We start from the raw sequence: 17,788 nt of genomic DNA, 5'->3' as shown, positions 1-17,788 counted from the left end.
TACGCGTGAGGAACTCCGAGATGACAGTGGGAGTACCTTTTAGCACAGTCTTCTTCTTCCAAACGGTGGATTTTATTGAGTGATCAGCAAACTGTACCAGAATTGGACGTGGCCTGCCTTCTCTGCTGGATCCAAGTCGATGGCATGCCTTCAAACCTTCAATGCTGATGTGGTCACGTCCGACAAGTTAAAGCGGGCCCTCAGTAGGTCACAAATCGATACCTCTGGGCTCAAAGGTCGTAAAGGACAAAATACCGAAAATGAGTTTTTTATACAGTTGTACTCAGAATTTAATTCTCTATCGATCTGTATATTTAGTTTGTCGAAATTCTCAAAATAAGTGCCTTTACGACCCATCATATTTGATAAGCTAAACAGAATTCATCGTGAAAATTGGGATGTAAATACCATTTGATTTTTTAGTACAGTTAGCATGGTAGTAAAGAACAAGTAAACACAAATTTTTGGGCGTATAATGTACATGTAGTATAATCTATTGTCCTATACAACCCAAAATGTTCGGTGCAGTCCTGTTGTCCCCCCTGCTTGGCCCCCCTGGGGGAGCCAACAGGATTTCGAAATCCTGTTGTCCCCCCTGGCTAGGGGAGACAACAGGACTGGAATTTTAATCACTGATTTGAGGACTGTTGTCCCCCCCTGGCAATAAAAGTCATACATTTTTATAATATTTAAGAAAGACTGGAGTACCTGAATGAATGCCAAATTGCCAAACTGAATACCTAGACGTATGTCAAATATTAATAATTAACATTATGTTACGAAAACAAATATAAGTTTTTGGTACCGGTTCTATTTCTGCATATTCCAAAATCTGCTTTACTTGGGTTTAACAGATCGTTATGAATTATCCCTTCTAAATAATATTATAAATGCGAAAGTAACTTTATCTGTCTGTTTGTTACGAATTCATGCCTAAACCATTTTGATATTTGGTTAAGATATAGTTTTGAGTCCTGGGAAAGGACGTTAGACAGTTTTTATCCAGGTTTTTGAAATAGATATGCGCTCTATATTTTTTTCTGTGACAGACAAAATTTTACGCGGATAAAGCCGTGGGCAAAAGCTAAGTAGGTACCTCTATATGCTATTCTCATGTATAAAAAATATTAACTACTGTAAAGTTTATCAAGTGTAAGAAAAAATCGATTTAGTAGTTTTTACGTGAAAGAGTATCAAACATCCATACTCACAAACATCCGCATTTATAACATTAGTAGGTAGGATGCTAAAACTGCATAATTTTAAATTAATCATAATATTCAACAAATTAGCTACTTGCTCAATGATTCATCTAGCGGACGCCCGCGACTTCGTACGCATGGAGTCCGTTTTACCCCCTTATGTATCCTACGTATTATTTCCTATCCTTAAATAAATAAATTCCGTTCTTAGCGGATGTCTAAGTACATCCTATGAAACCTACCAGCCAAATTTCAAGTTTGTAGGTGTTAACACCGGCACCAACACCTATCAAAATGGTAATTAATTATTTGAAAAACGTTTAGGTATTCGGTTTGGCAATTTGGCATTCAGTCAAGTACTTCAGTTTTTCATAATTATGTTTGCCAGGGGGGACAACAGTCCTCAAATCATTGAGTAAAAATTCAGTCCTGTTGTCTCCCCTAGCCAGGGGGGACAACAGGACTGCACCTCATACCAAAGTCTATATAATTTGTCCTTTACGCCCTAAACAAATATTTTAAAAATCTACAAAGAGAGGATATTAAAACAACTGAGTAGGTAAATTTTATAGACGTTTCTTATTGTATTTAAGTATGTGCGTTTAGAACAAACGAAAGAACTAAAAAACCGGCCAAGTGCGAGTCGGACTCGCGCACCGAGGGTTCCGTACAAACCTGCAAGGTTTACAAAGTTCGTTCATTACGACAATCGAGTCATAACTATGGTATTTTTATTGCAAAATGAAATTCATAACATTACAATGGGGAAAGATGGAGGAGGAGCATAAATTTAAGACAAAGATCTCTTTATCGTTTAAGTAATCCTTTATTTTATATTAACATATATCATTTATCTATAATATAACTGAAACACTTATACTAGCCTTGCAGCAGACTTGCGAAAGTTCTTTTATTAAAGTTATTTATTTACTAAGTTTTTTAGTCACTATTTAGAAATCTGGTTCAAGGTTTGTTTTTGTTTGGTTTTCACGGGTTAAAGGCAATTACATCTAAGTATTTGATATGAATTTCAACTTGATAGCTCTACGCGTTCATGAGGAAAAAAGTAATAAGTTTATATTTATTAAAAAATATATATTTTGTAATGTAACTAAAAATTTAAAGTTTTCGGAATTTTCCCTTTATGTGTGCTATAAAACGTTACTTCATGCCAAATTTCAAGATTCTAGGTCGACTGGAAGTACCCTTTAGGTTTTGATTCCCTTGCGAGTACTTGCGAGTTTCAAAATATGCAGCTTAAATTGCTGTTTCTTTTGATTGCGTTGACATAGAAGTTTGATTTTGTTACAGCTTAAAGGTATTATAGACCTGAGTATTTGGTATGAATTTCAATTTAATACCTCTACGCGTTTATGAGGAAATGGGTAGTAAGTTTAAAATTATTAAAAAAATATATATTATGTGATGTAACTAAAAATTTATGGTTTTCGTAATTTTTCCTTTATCTATGCTATAAGACGTTGCTTCGTACCAAATTTCAAGATTCTGAGTTCACGGGAAGCACCCTGTAGGTTTTGATTCCCTTGCAAGTGTCGAAAATTTGCGGCATAAACGGCTGTATCTTTTGATTGCGTTGGCTTAGAAGTTTGATTTTTTCACAGCTTCAAGGGACAGTAGACCTGAGTAATTGATATAAATTTCAGCTTCATACCTCCACGCGTTCCTGAGAAAAAGGGTCTTGACAGACGGACGGACGGACAACAAAGTGATCCTATAAGGGTTCCGTTTTTTCCTTTTGAGGTACGGAACCCTAAAAATCATCAAAAATATGTAATAAAACTATTTTAGAGTGTAACGATTATGTGATTTGTACATTAAAAAATGTTGACATCTATCCACATCGGGTAAAGCTCAGATCATAGAAGGGAATAGATGTGAAACGGGGGCGTGGCGCGTGTCTCCGCGATATGCCCAGAAACGAACATCGCCCGCGACGCCAGGTTAGTCGCGATTCAGTCGTACTGAGGAAATGTTCTCCGATATTGTTGGATAATGCGTCGTAACGTGCAATAACATAAGTGAAACGAAGAACTACAGGAACAATGAAGTCATTTACCACATGTAAGTATTGCAAATCCATTGGTATTTTGCTTATAAATAAAAAAAACTAAACATTTTTACGAACGAATTCAGTGCCGTGACATTTACTGCGATATCGAAATTAGTGGTGATAAAAATTCAAACACGTTGTACATTGACGATTTAGTTAGCAACCACTTTATGTCATGCGTAACTACTGCGCAATGTATTTTATTTCTTCCGATATCCACTGACGCGTGAAAATACACAGTACGGCCGCATGTGCCGGTCGTAACATAGTGCAGGGCTCGTGTTCCGTTTATTCCCGATGTCCCCCACTATTTGTCCACCACTGGTGGACATCGAGAAAAAAAGTTGCAATGTCCACCAGTGGGGGACAGCGCTACTGAAATCTTCCCGTTGGGCCCTACTGGTGGACACTGAGAAGAAATGAGTTGCTCTGTCCCTCAGTGGTGGACATCGAAACCAAAAAAGTTCCGTTGTCCTCCACTATTATATTTGTGTTCATGAATACAAACATTTTAAGTAAATCTTATACTAATAATTATAATACATACATTTTTAAAGCATCTTTATTATAGTTTAAAACAATCCTTAATTTATACTGACGCCCCTAGGAAGTGTGCGTTAATCGGAACGGTTTTGTCATTTTTAATTTTCCAAGTACCCACAATGTTCATGTTATCAGAAATTATTGTGTCGGTAATGTTACTATTTTGCACTTATTATCTGTAATAATGTCGGAAATTGCAGGATCTAGTTCACGACAAATTGAAAAAGTTTACATAAATAGGAAAGGTGGGATGTTAAAAAACTGAGAATCATATTTGATACGAATTAAAAAAAAATATTTTTTAATAATCACGAAAACAAAACAAATAGTGGGGGACAACGGAACTTTTTTGGTTTCGATGTCCACCACTGAGGGACAGAGCAACTCATTTCTTCTCAGTGTCCACCAGTAGGGCCCAACGGGAAGATTTCAGTAGCGCTGTCCCCCACTGGTGGACATTGCAACTTTTTTTCTCGATGTCCACCAGTGGTGGACAAATAGTGGGGGACATCGGGAATAAACGTCGTGTTCTAATACGGTTTCCTATTATCGATAAATATAAGTAAATTATTATTTTCTATTTTCTAATTTTGAATGAAAAAATCATGAGTTGCTTGCGATTTTTAAGTTTTTACAAAAACAATAACAATAGTAGAAGGGATTAGTAACTGTCAACTATGTATATAATTACTATAAGAGCTAGTTGAAAGCCTAATATATTCATTATTTTTGATAAACATAGGCGGTACGAATTTCGCCATAATTAAAAAGTTAATGCGCGATAGTAGTTAATAATAATTACAGTGATCCTGTTATTATTATTAAAGTAAATAATAATATATTACCAATATTGTAAATACTGGTAAAAATCGCAAGTACCTACTTAACCCATGACTTTTCATACAAACTTTGTCAGTCTATAACTTCTATACTCCATCGATAACGACATTGAGCTTTGGTTGGGGTAAATTAATATAAGGTAACTTCATTTAGTCCCAATAATTGATTCTGAGTTTTTCGTCCATACAAAATGGAACTGACTCCTTTATGCAAAAATCGTTAAAGAACATAATAATAACGTATAATAATAAAAAGGTTTTCATACAAGCATTTTTTAAACCAATTTCGAGCCTTGCCCCCAGGATTTAAAGTATCGATATCTTATCGACTCCATTTTATCTTTCTTCTCTCTAATTGCTTTTTTCAAAGTGTGCGTCACGTCACGCGGCCATTGATTGGCCATAAGGCACGCCTTCTGGCCAATCACAGCACTTTTAAGCCGGTTGCACATGTTGTCGTAGACTCTCAGTCGCTTTGTTTTTACACAGTTGAATGTGTGTGTGGGAGCTGTGGTGGGGGAAATGTGGGGACACTGGTTCTCGTTGTAGTTACGCGCTACTTCATATCTATTCTCTTTCTATGATCTGAGGGGTAAAGTAATGATGCTTTTTATTATTTCTCATATTTGACGAAATTAGGTATTTGTCAGGTAAAAGATAATTAAAAGATGATTTAACAAAATGAAAACATGCTATAAAATAACGTATTACCTAATTAAGTTAGGATAGTCAGCATACAAATTTGAAAAATGAAAAAGCTAGATGAGAAAAAGAAGTCACCTTACTGTAGCACCAAAAGGTGTCATTATTACACGACTGCAGAAGGAGTGTTGCGGAGAAAAACTGGAGCCGGTTTGGTAAAGTTGTATTTGTACTACACGCAGTAGATGTTGCTTTTACATTGGTTCGAGAGAGAATGTTACAATGGTCGCACTCGTGCACAGCACGGACGGTCGCGCGTAGCGCCATCTATGATTCCTTGTTTAAATCATTTCGTAAACTGTTAATTGTACTGTTAGTTCTTATAAAGCAAGATGAATTATAGATGGCGCTTTACAAACATAATTTGTTTTATAATAATATAGGTAGATGGCGCTAACATGGGTTCGGAACATGCTCCCCCCTTGAAATAGTTAAATAATTTAATTTTAAGTATTTAAATTGTTGTATTTAAAGTGTATTAATTGAGTTTACCTACTAAGTTAAGTGTTTACATTATTAGGTTTAATTGCTACAATAAATTGAAATCTAAATTACTTGTGTATTATTAATTTGTTTGAAATAGGTTACCTACCTATCTATGTACCTACTCTGGTATTTCAATGAAACCCACACAACTTAAGTATTTATTGAAGTTTCACAAATAAATATTGGCATTAATGATAATGTACTAACTAATGCAATACAGTTGAGTACTATCTAATAATATGAAATTATACTGTATGAGTTTAAGATACATTTGCTTGAAACAAGTATTACACAATATGAAATATGAGTCTAAGTTAGATTTGGTTACAGGCAAAATGGTTATAATATAATAGTATGATACTCTAGATATTTTAAGTTATTATCAATGATAAATAAGATACATTACTCGGTTACAAGAAAGGTTAATACATAATGTACTAAGTTATTTAAGTAAGTTAATTATTATCTAATATTGGTAGAGGACAAATCTTCGGGAAGGACAGCTTGATGGTGGAGCCCTGGGATGTCTTCAGTGTGGCAACGCGAGTCACGCCGTCGCCCCCGGGGTGTGTCTCGATGATCCTTGCCAGTCTCCACTGGCATGGTGGAGTGTGCTTGTCCTTGATGAGAACTACGGAGCCCGCTGCCAGCGTGGGTCCCTTGGAGCTCTGCCACTTGCCTCGTTGTTGGAGTAGCCCCACGTAGTCTCTTGAGAAGCCCTTCCAGAAAGATTGGTAGATCTGTTGGAGTTGTTGAAAGTATTTAAGTCGGTTGGTTGGGACTTCGTCGTATTGGTAATCCGGCAGTGCCATTGGAGTTCTTCCTATTAGGAAGTGAGCTGGTGTAAGGACTTGGAATATTTCGGAATCGGAAAAAGGAATGGGACATAAAGGTCTGCTGTTAAGGATGCCCTCTATCTGAATTAAAATTGTTGAGAAACCTTCATAGGTAAGTAGACTTTGTTTTAGGACACGCTTAAGATGATATTTACAACTTTTGACAGCGCCCTCTACCAAACCATTCATGTGAGGTGAGTAACTAGGTACAAACTTCCATTCGATACCTTGGTCGGTGTACGAAGTTGTCAATTCGTTAGAATTCGTGTTAAGAAAATCGTATAGCTCCCTTAACTCCCTGTCAGCACCCCGAAAGGTGGTGCCGTTGTCGCTCACCACCACTCGTGGCTTCCCGCGTCTAGCTATGAACCTTCTGAACGCCGATAGGAAGCTGTGAGTTTCTAGACCTGTAACAAGTTCAATATGTACGGCCTTCGTTGAAGAACATATAAAAATGGCAATATAGGACTTGTAAGTTTTGCAACCACGCCCCTGCCTGTCTTTGAGTAGAAATGGACCCGCATAGTCTAGTGCCACAGTGTAAAATGGCGGCGCCGGTTGCACTCTGTGACCTGGTAGGTCGCCCATAATAGGCGTCGGTGTATGTGGCTTGGCTCTGAAGCAAGGTACGCATTCTCTAAAAATGTTATTGGCTAAAAGCTTACCCTTGATAGGCCAGTACTGCTCCTTCATGCTAGACAGCAGCAGCTGGGGTCCTGCATGCATGAGGCGGACGTGCTCGTTCCTCATAATTAGTTTGGTTAATGTGTGATTGCTGTGTAGTATGATGGGGTGTTTTTTGTCAAATTCGTAGTGTGATTGACTAAGACGTCCTCCCACCCTTATAAGATCATTATCTATAAATGGTTTAAGACTCAAAAGTTTTGAGGTTTTAGGTAATTGTGAGTTATTTTTAAGAAGTTTGTATTCGTTAGGAAATGATTCTATTTGTGTAAATATTATTAGTTTATTGGCAGCTTGCCTTTGCTCTTGGCATGAAATTGGCCCTGTAATTTTGTGGGTTTTATTTTTGCAGTTGTGTAAAAACCTTAGTACGAGTGCAAATATACGAAATAGTTTCGTGTCACTGGACCACCTTGAAATTAAATTGTTTATGAATGTGTTGTCGTTAGCCCTATTTTGTGTTGTGTTGCATAATGTTTTGCATGGGGAATGTTTTGCCTTTAGCTCAATTAATTCTTGGGTTTGCTGTTTATTTTGAGGCCACTCACCTTGTGGTTTACTCAAAAATGTTGGACCTTCAAACCAAAACTTAGAGGTAGTTGTGCAGTTAACTAATTTGTCAGGTAAAACCCCCCTTGAAAGCAAATCTGCTGGGTTTTCATTACTAGGAACCCAGCGCCATTTGGACTTGTCTGTTAGAGCTTGAATCTTGGTAACTCTGTTGGCTACAAATGTATTTAGCTTGTGAGGTTCTGTCTTTATCCACGCTAACGTGATAGTCGAGTCGGACCAGTATTGAATGTCGTTTATAGGGACTGAGTGATGACTGCAAATCCTTCATATTGACTGCCAACAATAACGCCGCACTCAATTTGAGTCTTTAGTGGTGCTACTCGTGTTTTTGAAAATAATAATCGAACTAGAGTTTGGCCTTGTGCATTGGTTGTAAGCACATAAATGGCCGCCCCGTAAGCTTGTGTGGAGCTGTCTGCAAACCCATGTAATTGGAAAGTTGTATAATTGCTTATTGTAACTACTCTGGGAATCTGTAATAATCTTAGGTATTGAAGTCCATTGTAAAATGTTAACCAATCTTTTAAAAGAGTTTGTGAAATAGGTTGGTCCCAATCCGACCCGTCCACCCATAGTCGTTGAATGAAGCATTTGGCAAGAATTAGGCATGGGCCAAATAGACCCAAAGGGTCGAAGATACTTGAAACTCGAGATAAAATAACTCGTTTTGTTACATTATTTGGTATAGGTTGCAAATTAATTGAATAATTCAAATTGTCGTTTTGGTTTGACCATTGAAGTCCTAATATTTTGTGCAAGCTATCCCCTGGTTGTCCGAGTTGGACGCTTTGTGATGTTGTACTTTCTGTTTGTGTAGGTAGTGCTTGTTGAATTTGTGATGAATTAGTTTTCCACTTACGTAGATGAAAGTTGGCTGTGCGCAGGACTCTGTCTACCTCCAGGGCGACCTGCGTGATTCTGTGCTCATCGTCACCTGAGAAAAGTAGGTCATCAGCGTAGAACTGCTCCTCGATCGCTGCGGCCGCTGCGGCTGCCACCGGCAACTCGGCTGAAGACCGTGCTGCATCTGGAAGTTGTTGCAAAGCAGTGCGAGTTTCTTGTGCCAAATGCAGTAAGCAGCGTGTTGCAATGTGCGGCGCAGGTTTCAGCCCAAAGCTGAGTGTTGTTAATTTGAAAGTTTGAAGCTCATGGTGAGGCTCCTCCCTCCACAGAATGCATTGCAGAGATTGTTGATCAGCATTTATGTGTATGCAACAAAACATTTTACGTATGTCGGCGTTAATTACATATTTGTGCAATCGAAAACGTAATAAAATGTGATTTAGTGTATCCTGTTTGATTGTGCCCTTGTGCAAAATATCATTCAGAGAATACCCGGACGAAGTTGGACAAGAAGCATCGAAAACTACTCTCAGGGGTGTGGTAGACTTCTCTAGGTTGACAACAGCATGATGTGGTAAGAAATTAAGCGGGACGTCAGAGGAAGTACATTTCTCCATGCGCCCTGTTTGTTCAAATTCTCTCATAAATTGAATATACATTTGCTTAAACTCATCGTTTTTTGAAAATTTTCGTTCTAATGAATGGAATCGTTGTTGGGCAATGTGCTTAGATTGACCAAAATTACTAATAGGAAATTTGAATGGTAATTGTATTACAAAGTTGCCCTCAGCAGTGCGAGTGTGTGTCATGAACACCTTCTCACATACTTTGTCATCATAGGACACTTGATCATTATGGGGAGTGAATGGATTGTCACCACATTCCTCCATTTCCCAGAAATGTTTTAATTGAGTTTTTAATGATAAATTGCATCGTACCTGTATGGGACTTGCTAAAGACCCTGATACTATCCAGCCCAGCTTTGTCTTTTGTAATATAGGACAGCCCTCTCCCAGACTATGCCTTCCAAAGCACAATAAGTTGTAAAATCTATCTTTTCGACCACACTATGAGCACATAACATCAAAAGCCAATCAACTCCTTGGTTTCGTCTTCAGATCCACTAAAGGTTTTAAAAAACCCCGGTCCTTGCTTTATTTATTCTCCGCTATCGTCAGGAGTATCTTGGAGTACGGCAGCCCCGTTTGGTCTCCTCACTACAGGGTACATATTGACGAAATTGAGCGGGTACAGCGGAAATGTTTACGAATGCTTAACTATCGCCTGCGTCTGGGTCGTCCAGGTTTCGATTATGAAGCAAGTCTTCAAAAATTTGGCATTCAAAAACTTGAATTGCCTCGAAAATATTTTGACTTTGTCTATCTTTACAAAATAATTAATTCGGTTATAGACACCCCTTACTTACTTTCTCAAATATCATTTCACATCAAACATAGTGCTCGAAGATCCAACAAAACTAACCTTTTTGCATTACAGATTTTTAAAAACAATACCTCCTTTTACAGTCCCTTAGTTAGAATGGCTCGTCAGTATAATGAATTGGCAAAGCATAACCCGGAGATCGATATTTTTGCTTCCAGACTCACACATTATATCGAATCACTGCAGGATGTCCTCTACGCCGCGCCTGACGGGCTCGGTGATGACTTTGAGTCAGCTCGACGTCGTCGCTGAGTCTCGCCTGATTAACCTACCTACTTATTTGTTTGCTCGCGTCCGTACGTTACGTGCATGACTGCGGTGACGTTTGAACTGTACTGACCTACCCACCTTGCTTTTCTAATAACACATACTTCTGAATTACAATCTAGATCTAAGCAAAACAATTTTGTTAAAATATTTTTTTGAAAATTGTAATTTGTCATGTGTTTTATAAAATAAAATAAAATAAATAGCTCGGCGCCAATGAGTAGGTCAACCTCACCCGCTGAAGAGAAGTTCTCGTCTGCCAATTTGATGTGAGCTGGAATGTTCAAGAGTTGAGTTATTTTTGGTGAATTATAATTTGGTAGATTACAAATTTGTGGCACAATTAAACAAGTCAGCTTTGTTTGAAATTGTCTATCATTTGACTCAATATTGAGGTTACAATATTCTTTTATTTTGGTTGAAGTATCATTGAAACCTATCACTTCCATATTGACATTTCGTTTGGCTAGTTTCAACAATTGAAAGGCCTTTTCTGAAATAAAATTGGATTGTGAGCCACTATCTAGTAAGACTCTCAAGTTGTGGGTTTGATGTCGCGAGTCGTATGCTCGGACCATTGCTGTAGACAAAAATACATTTTTTTTGATTTTTGGTTGGTGCGGTGACCGCATTATTATGTGTATGAGTATTGATTGAACCTGCATTTGCTGCTGGCTGTACATGTTCCCTCACTGGCACTTGGTTATTTGATTTATTGGTTTGGTGAGAGTGCAGCGAGGTACTTGAAATTGGTTGTGCAACATGCATTGTAGAAGGAGTCACACTGTCAATATGTAACAGTGTGTTGTGCTTACCTTTACAGTACTTGCAGTGCGAAGAGCGACAATTATATTGCTCACATTGTGATTTTTGCCTAGGCAGTTTGCACACAAATGAAATGATTTTACAGCCCTATAGCGTTCCCTTGCATTCAGAGCCAAGAAATTGTTACATTGGTAAAGATAGTGCCTACCTTTACACTGCGGACACGAAGGATTTACAATTGGCTTTGAGGATGTGGTTACCAAACTTTTCCGTGCCTCCGGGCCCCCAGGTTTAGTGGCATTCAAGTTGTCGAGAATGTCAGCTCGCCTCCGTATAAAGTTTTTGAAGTCCTGCAACGAAGGTAGTACATTTGAGCTTTGGTTTTCCTCCCATGATCGTTGTAGCGAGGAAGGTAATTTGTTCGACATAAAATAAATGATAATTAAGTCCCAATCATCAATGGGAATGTTAAGTGTGTGAAGTGATCGCAGATGTTTGTTTATATTATCAATTAATGCTCTAAGTGACTTGGCATTTTCAGATGAAATAGATGGTATTTCAAAGAGAGATCGAAGGTGATTTGAAACTAGTAAGCGAGGGTTGTTGTAGCGTTCACACAACAGCCTCCACGCCATTTGGTAACCATCAGATGTGTATTCTATCGAATTGACAACCTCGAGAGCTCCGTCCTTCAGACAACTGCGAAGATATTTAAACTTTTGTATTGATTTTAATGAACTCTGATTTATTAAGGCATCGAATGTCTCCCTAAATTCAAGCCATTCCCTAAAGTCACCGCTAAAACTGGGTAATGCAATTTCTGGAAATTTAATGGAGTCAATACATTCACTACTATGAGATGGTTTGGCTTCAGGTTCATCATTGTCGTTTCTAAAGGCCATAACCAGGCCTTTGGCCTTGGCTAGGCTCTCAAAGTAAAGCTCCTCGAACTTTTCACGTTCGAGGAGTTGAAAACTGGTGTCCTCGGACAGGCACTCTAATTGCATCTGAATTGTGTCAAATTTCTCATAAGTTGATGTAACATTTTCTATGCGAAACTCAAGGTTTAAAATATCATCTGCAGTTAATGGAGTTGCTAAATTATCTATGAAATTGGTGAATTGGGTAAGTTTACCCTTAAATGCTGCTCTACTGCGTGAAAGTTGAACAATGTCGTTGGGAAAAGTTTTGTCTTGTGACGTCATTTTGAAAAATTGTGTAAAATTTGGTTAGAAATTGTAAGTAAGTAAGATAGAGGGTTTGGTGTGAAATAATAAAAGGAACCAGCTCACTCTCCTTTAGAAGCTCGAAGTCGTCTTGGCGTGGTCTTGGTTGCACGTAGAGGTTATGCACGCTTTATCTTCCGGCGGCGTCGAAAAATTGATGAAAATATCCAAGCGTCGCCCCCGGGCGTCGCACGATGGAACCAGCTCACTCTCCTTCAGAAGCTCGAAGTCGTGTTGGCGTGGTCTTGGTTGCACGTGGTGCACGTGCACGTTTTTTCTTCCGGCGGCGCAATCGGCGGACGACGGCGTCGAAAATTGGATGAAGTATCCAAGCATCGCCGTCGGGCGTCGCACGCAGGCACCACGTAGAGCACAGGGGTCACCAAAATTTGTTGCGGAGAAAAACTCTGGAGCCGGTTTGGTAAAGTTGTATTTGTACTACACGCAGTTAGGTTTGGGTAAAAAATATCGAATGCTTGCCCATCCCTACACGCAGTAGATGTTGCTTTTACATTGGTTCGAGAGAGAATGCACGGGGTGGAAACGCCATTAGAGGTTTGCACCGGAGCAGTGAGTACCGGAGAATAACCGGTGATTTACCGGTAAAAGTAATCGATTGAAATAATCGGTACTTAACCGATTGATCTCCGGTGATCGTCGCATATATTTTCTTATATAATAAAGTAACACAAATAAAAGACACATTCAACAATATTTTTTTTTATACAATTATTTAACATGCCACTTATTTACCAACTTGTTTCTTTCTAATTATATTAATTTTTTCAGTCATTAGTTTTTGTATAACGCCTAAACAAAAACAAAGGGTAATATTTTGGTGTTATACATAGAATTCGAATATAAAAAATATATAATTCAACTAATTAAGACATGACAAAAAAACTGAGGTATGTCTCGTTTCTGTCGGGTCTGGGTTTTTTTTGTATGGGGCGTGACCGTTCTTCTTTAACACTAATATGCATTTATATCGTGGCCAAATCGTAAAATTGATCACGTTATAATGATGTGACCAATTATTTTATAAAATGGTGTTATTTCAAGAATCGTTGAACCGATTTAGAAGAAATTTAGTAGGAACACAATAATTTGTGATCATGGCAAGGACATGGAGGGGGGGGATGCCAAAGATGCCAAACTTTCTCTTTGATGACATTACGGTATAAAGTTACAAATAACAACACCAACTACAAAGTACTTCTGCTTAAAAACTTGAAATCGAACCGCCCTTCCGCCACTGTAACGCATTGTAACGTATTTCAAGACCTCCTCTCCCCCCAGATTGCATTAGGTAACACTAGAACGCCCCCTTAGCAACAAATACCACTTCTCACTTTAAAAAAACGCTATTTTTGTTTTCACCCACCAGAATGGGTGATAATGGGTAAAAACCGGGTTTTTACCCAAATCACCCAGTTTTAACCCAATCGGGTGAAATGGGTTTTTACCCACTACCCATCTCTACATGTTGTGTTTCTTAAATCAAAATCAGCATTTGCTAACAATATAAAACGTTTTTTTTTTCTTAATAAATGATTATATAAAGTATATCAATCGCTTATTCTTATTTCATCATTTTGAATGTATAATTAAAAAATAGGAACAAAATTTCTTTATTCTCCGGTGATCTCCGGTTTTTCACCGGAGATTGCCCGATCACCGGTGAATTCAATCGGTTGTTAAAATCTCGCTCCGGTGCAAACCTCTAAACGCCATTGTGTTTTGCAAGAAAGGATTTTTTCCTGGCGGCTTGGTGACTGGAATTGAACCGCGACCGGTGCAGACGGAGAAGATGGTGAATTGTCTGCACGTGAAAAAGAGGTTGTCCGGCTTGCAGAAATTTATATAAGTTACCGTTCCTTGTGTGAAATTAGAAAATGTAAATAAAACAGCTCCCTCTCAATTGACACAATTTATTTTTATCTCGTATGCTCATATACAGTTAACAATTAAGATATTATAACCACTGTAATAGATAGTGCCAACCTCAAGGGATTCAGGGTCGTTAAATAGGTTCGGTTTGGTGAATATTATTGCCACTACAAATTTCTTAAAACTCAGCCTAAATATTAAAAGACTCTACTAGTTAAGATAACTGCGCGATGTCAGGTCAGAAAGACTCCTACTTGAAGGATGGAAAAGTGGGTACCTTGGAAGCCATGCGGTTATAAGCCGTTACCCTGAACGTTCCTCTCTTCTTCCGGGGTCCAACGGGTCTCGCACACTTTTAGGTTACAAGCAGCGTCCTCCACGGCCTCAAGCGCGCAGTGCCAGATAAAGCTCTTGCATCTCTTCGACAGGTAAGCGTTCAAACTCTTGCAGAGACAGAGGTTTGATGACAAGGAGGAAATGCGAAGAGATCAGCAGTTCAGAAAGGAGTAATAATTATAGAAATCAATATGAAATATTGAAATATCTAAAATATGAAATGTAAAATCGTAAAATATGAAATTTGAAATTTGAAAATATAAAATTTGAAATCCCGCATGAAGACCGTTCGCTAATCTGAGCCTCACTCACAGTCTTCAGCATCCCAGCTGATCCCAGCCCTCGTCCAACATAACGTTTAGGAAACCTCTCATGTGTGAATATTTTTAAATTATATTAATAAATTATCGTGGATGCATTCCGCATCACACGATTTGAAACATGGGGGATTACATCCCCGAAAATAATAAAACTGCGGCCGCGCAAGATCGACCAAAATTCCAAAGTCATTTGACAGCTCAACTGACAGCTTGCGAGTCATTGACATCGCAAGACGTTTCGTTTCGCCGCTTAGAAAAGCAAATACTAATAAAAACCATGATGAAAACAATCTCCTGAACACTGAAAATATTCTATTAAAAAATAGAATAATCAAAACAAAAACATTAGGAAATGTTTCAATAAAATATATTTGAATTGACTGAGCAAAAAGCGCCATCTATTGCAAATTAATTCTAAATCACGCCAATAGATGTCGCTAGTGGTATCCTAAATCCAAACATCGAGTAAGAAAAACAATTTGTGAAAAACAGCCAAAACTGCAACGCTACAATACCCTCCCCCCTAGACATTCGCACGGAGAAAGAATCTGAGCTGCCCTCAGCGAACTACAAACTGAAAAAGAAAAAAAAAATGTGTCTAAACGCAGAAAGACCCCAAAAAGAAAACATTCCAGCAGAAACTTCAACTGAAAAAAAAAATCTAGAAAACAAACAACGAGTTGTAGGGTATGCTGACATAACAGGAACAAAAACAAACTGACTTTTCACTAAGCAAAACAAACCAGATGAAAACCAACTACCAGGACTGATGTTCTTCAAACCTAAAATAATCTCTGCTGTCCGAGCATAAATATAACCCAACACTAACATACAATCATCTTTCAAACCCCTCTTTCATACCTGTAAGCATCAGTTTCAAATTACACTGCTTGCCACCTGCATTCAAAATTCCCCATAGAGTCCCAACTGTGAACCAGTGGTACTCGAATCCCCAGTAACGTTGTAAGGCTATTTCGGCCATTACTAACATATTTTCTGGAATAGCCATCCAGTGGGCCCTAGGGAAAGTGTATATTTCAACACATGTCATCCCTAGAAAAAAAATGTCTGGGTTTAAAACCACAGAACAAAACGTCGCTGGCCACAATATAAATTGGACGTCATCGCAACAAAACATAAAACACAGGGAATAGTGCATAAAAGCACATGATGTCATCCCTGGAAAAGACAAAACAAACGAGGCATGTATACAGGGTGTTTCTTGTAAGGTGTCAAGCCGAAGGCAGGTGATAGGTGAGGACTAGACCTATCGATTTCACCCCCATGTATGTTCTACGATTTTTCGTAGTTTAGAAGTTATCGTTAATTTTGTGATTTTTTCAAATTTTATGACCTAGTAGGCATTAAATTTTTTTATCTTTTTTTTTGGTTGACTTTTCTCAGATTTCTTTTTTTTTGACAGATTCCCTATTAATTGCAGATGTTTGAAAAAAATAATCACCTTCCTATCTTTGATGCAAGATACAAAATTTTTGCTAGAAACATAAAAAATATGCTTTTAGCAGAACGTTCTAAAATTTTCTACTTAAAAGTTTGAAAAAAAAAAGAACTTCCAAAGGTCCAAAATAATTTTAAAAACTGCGCAGTTTTCTGAACCTTCATAATAACATAAAAAAACATGTACTTAATAGGCCATTATTTTCTGTAATCGCTCCACTAAAGTGGTAAGTCGGAGATTTCGTTACATGTTTTTGACTTTCTTAGGACTAACTAATGTTTGCAATCCCCTAAGTTTACGTACTGTAGAACACATTTAGAGACAATAACTGAAAAGAACATTTTTTTATCCACAACGAGGAAGCTCTTGCCCTTCATCTGGTATACAACAGGGAATATGAAAATATTGATGAACTGCGGACAAAGCTGACTGAAACACAAAACCACATTACAATGCAAGAAGAAGCTTTTGTAAATTTACGAAGAATTTTTTTACTTCGTTGTCAAAATATGTGCATTCAGGTCAAAATTAAATCATTACACCCTTTTTTGCTCTCCCTCTCTCTCTCTCACACAGACACACTCACACACACACTTACACACACACACACACACACACACACACACACAAACTCTTTCCCTTTCTCTCACACTCTAATAGGTAGGTATATCAAATTTAATCGTAAAGTAACAATCACTACTGTGGTCTAGTGGTAAGACCACCTATTTAGGACAGCCAATTCCTCTGTGGTTTAGGATTCCGGGTGAAGCTCGCTGATCATCCATCAGTTTCCATCAGGTCAGATGAAGGGCAAGAGCTTCCTCGTGGATAAAAAATGTTCTGTTCAGTGATTGTCTCTAAATGTGTTCTACGTAACGTAAACTTAGGGGATTGCAAACATTAGCTGTTAGTCCTAAGAAAGTAAAAAACATGTAACGGAATCTCCGACTTACCACTTTAGTGGAGCGATCACAGAAAATAATGGCCTATTAAGTACATGATTTTTTGTGTTATTATGAAAGTTCAGAAAACTGCGCAGTTTTTAAAATTATTTTGGACCTTTGGAAGTTCTTTTTTTTTTTCAAACTTTTAAGTAGAAAATTTTAGAACGTTCTGCTAAAAGCATATTTTTTATGTTTCTAGCAAAATATTTGTATCTTGCATCAAAGATAGGAAGATGATGATTTTTTTCAAACATCTTCAATTAATAGGGAATCTGTCAAAAAAAAGAAATCTGAGAAAAGTCAATCCAAAAAAAAAGATAAAAAAAATTAAAGCCTACTAGGTCATAAAATTTGAAAAA

General features: G+C 37.8%; 1 protein-coding gene across 1 annotated transcript; it reads right to left on the bottom strand.

Annotated features, from left to right (window-relative positions):
* Positions 1–6,298: 6,298 nt before the first annotated feature.
* LOC135087329 (uncharacterized) lies at positions 6,299–12,923 on the bottom strand. The gene is made up of 3 exons (XM_063982127.1): positions 11,463–12,923; positions 6,907–7,086; positions 6,299–6,666 (listed from the first exon to the last, which is right to left on the bottom strand). The coding sequence occupies exons 1-3, from the start codon at positions 12,457–12,459 to the stop codon at positions 6,299–6,301; spliced, it is 1,545 nt and encodes a 514-aa protein (XP_063838197.1). The 5' UTR covers positions 12,460–12,923.
* Positions 12,924–17,788: the final 4,865 nt, after the last annotated feature.

This window comes from Ostrinia nubilalis (assembly GCF_963855985.1).
Source record: "Ostrinia nubilalis chromosome W unlocalized genomic scaffold, ilOstNubi1.1 SUPER_W_unloc_1, whole genome shotgun sequence".
Taxonomy (NCBI): Eukaryota; Metazoa; Arthropoda; class Insecta; order Lepidoptera; family Crambidae; genus Ostrinia; species Ostrinia nubilalis.
Note: the sequence above shows the minus strand (reverse complement) of the source record. Positions and strands in the feature narration are given on the sequence as shown.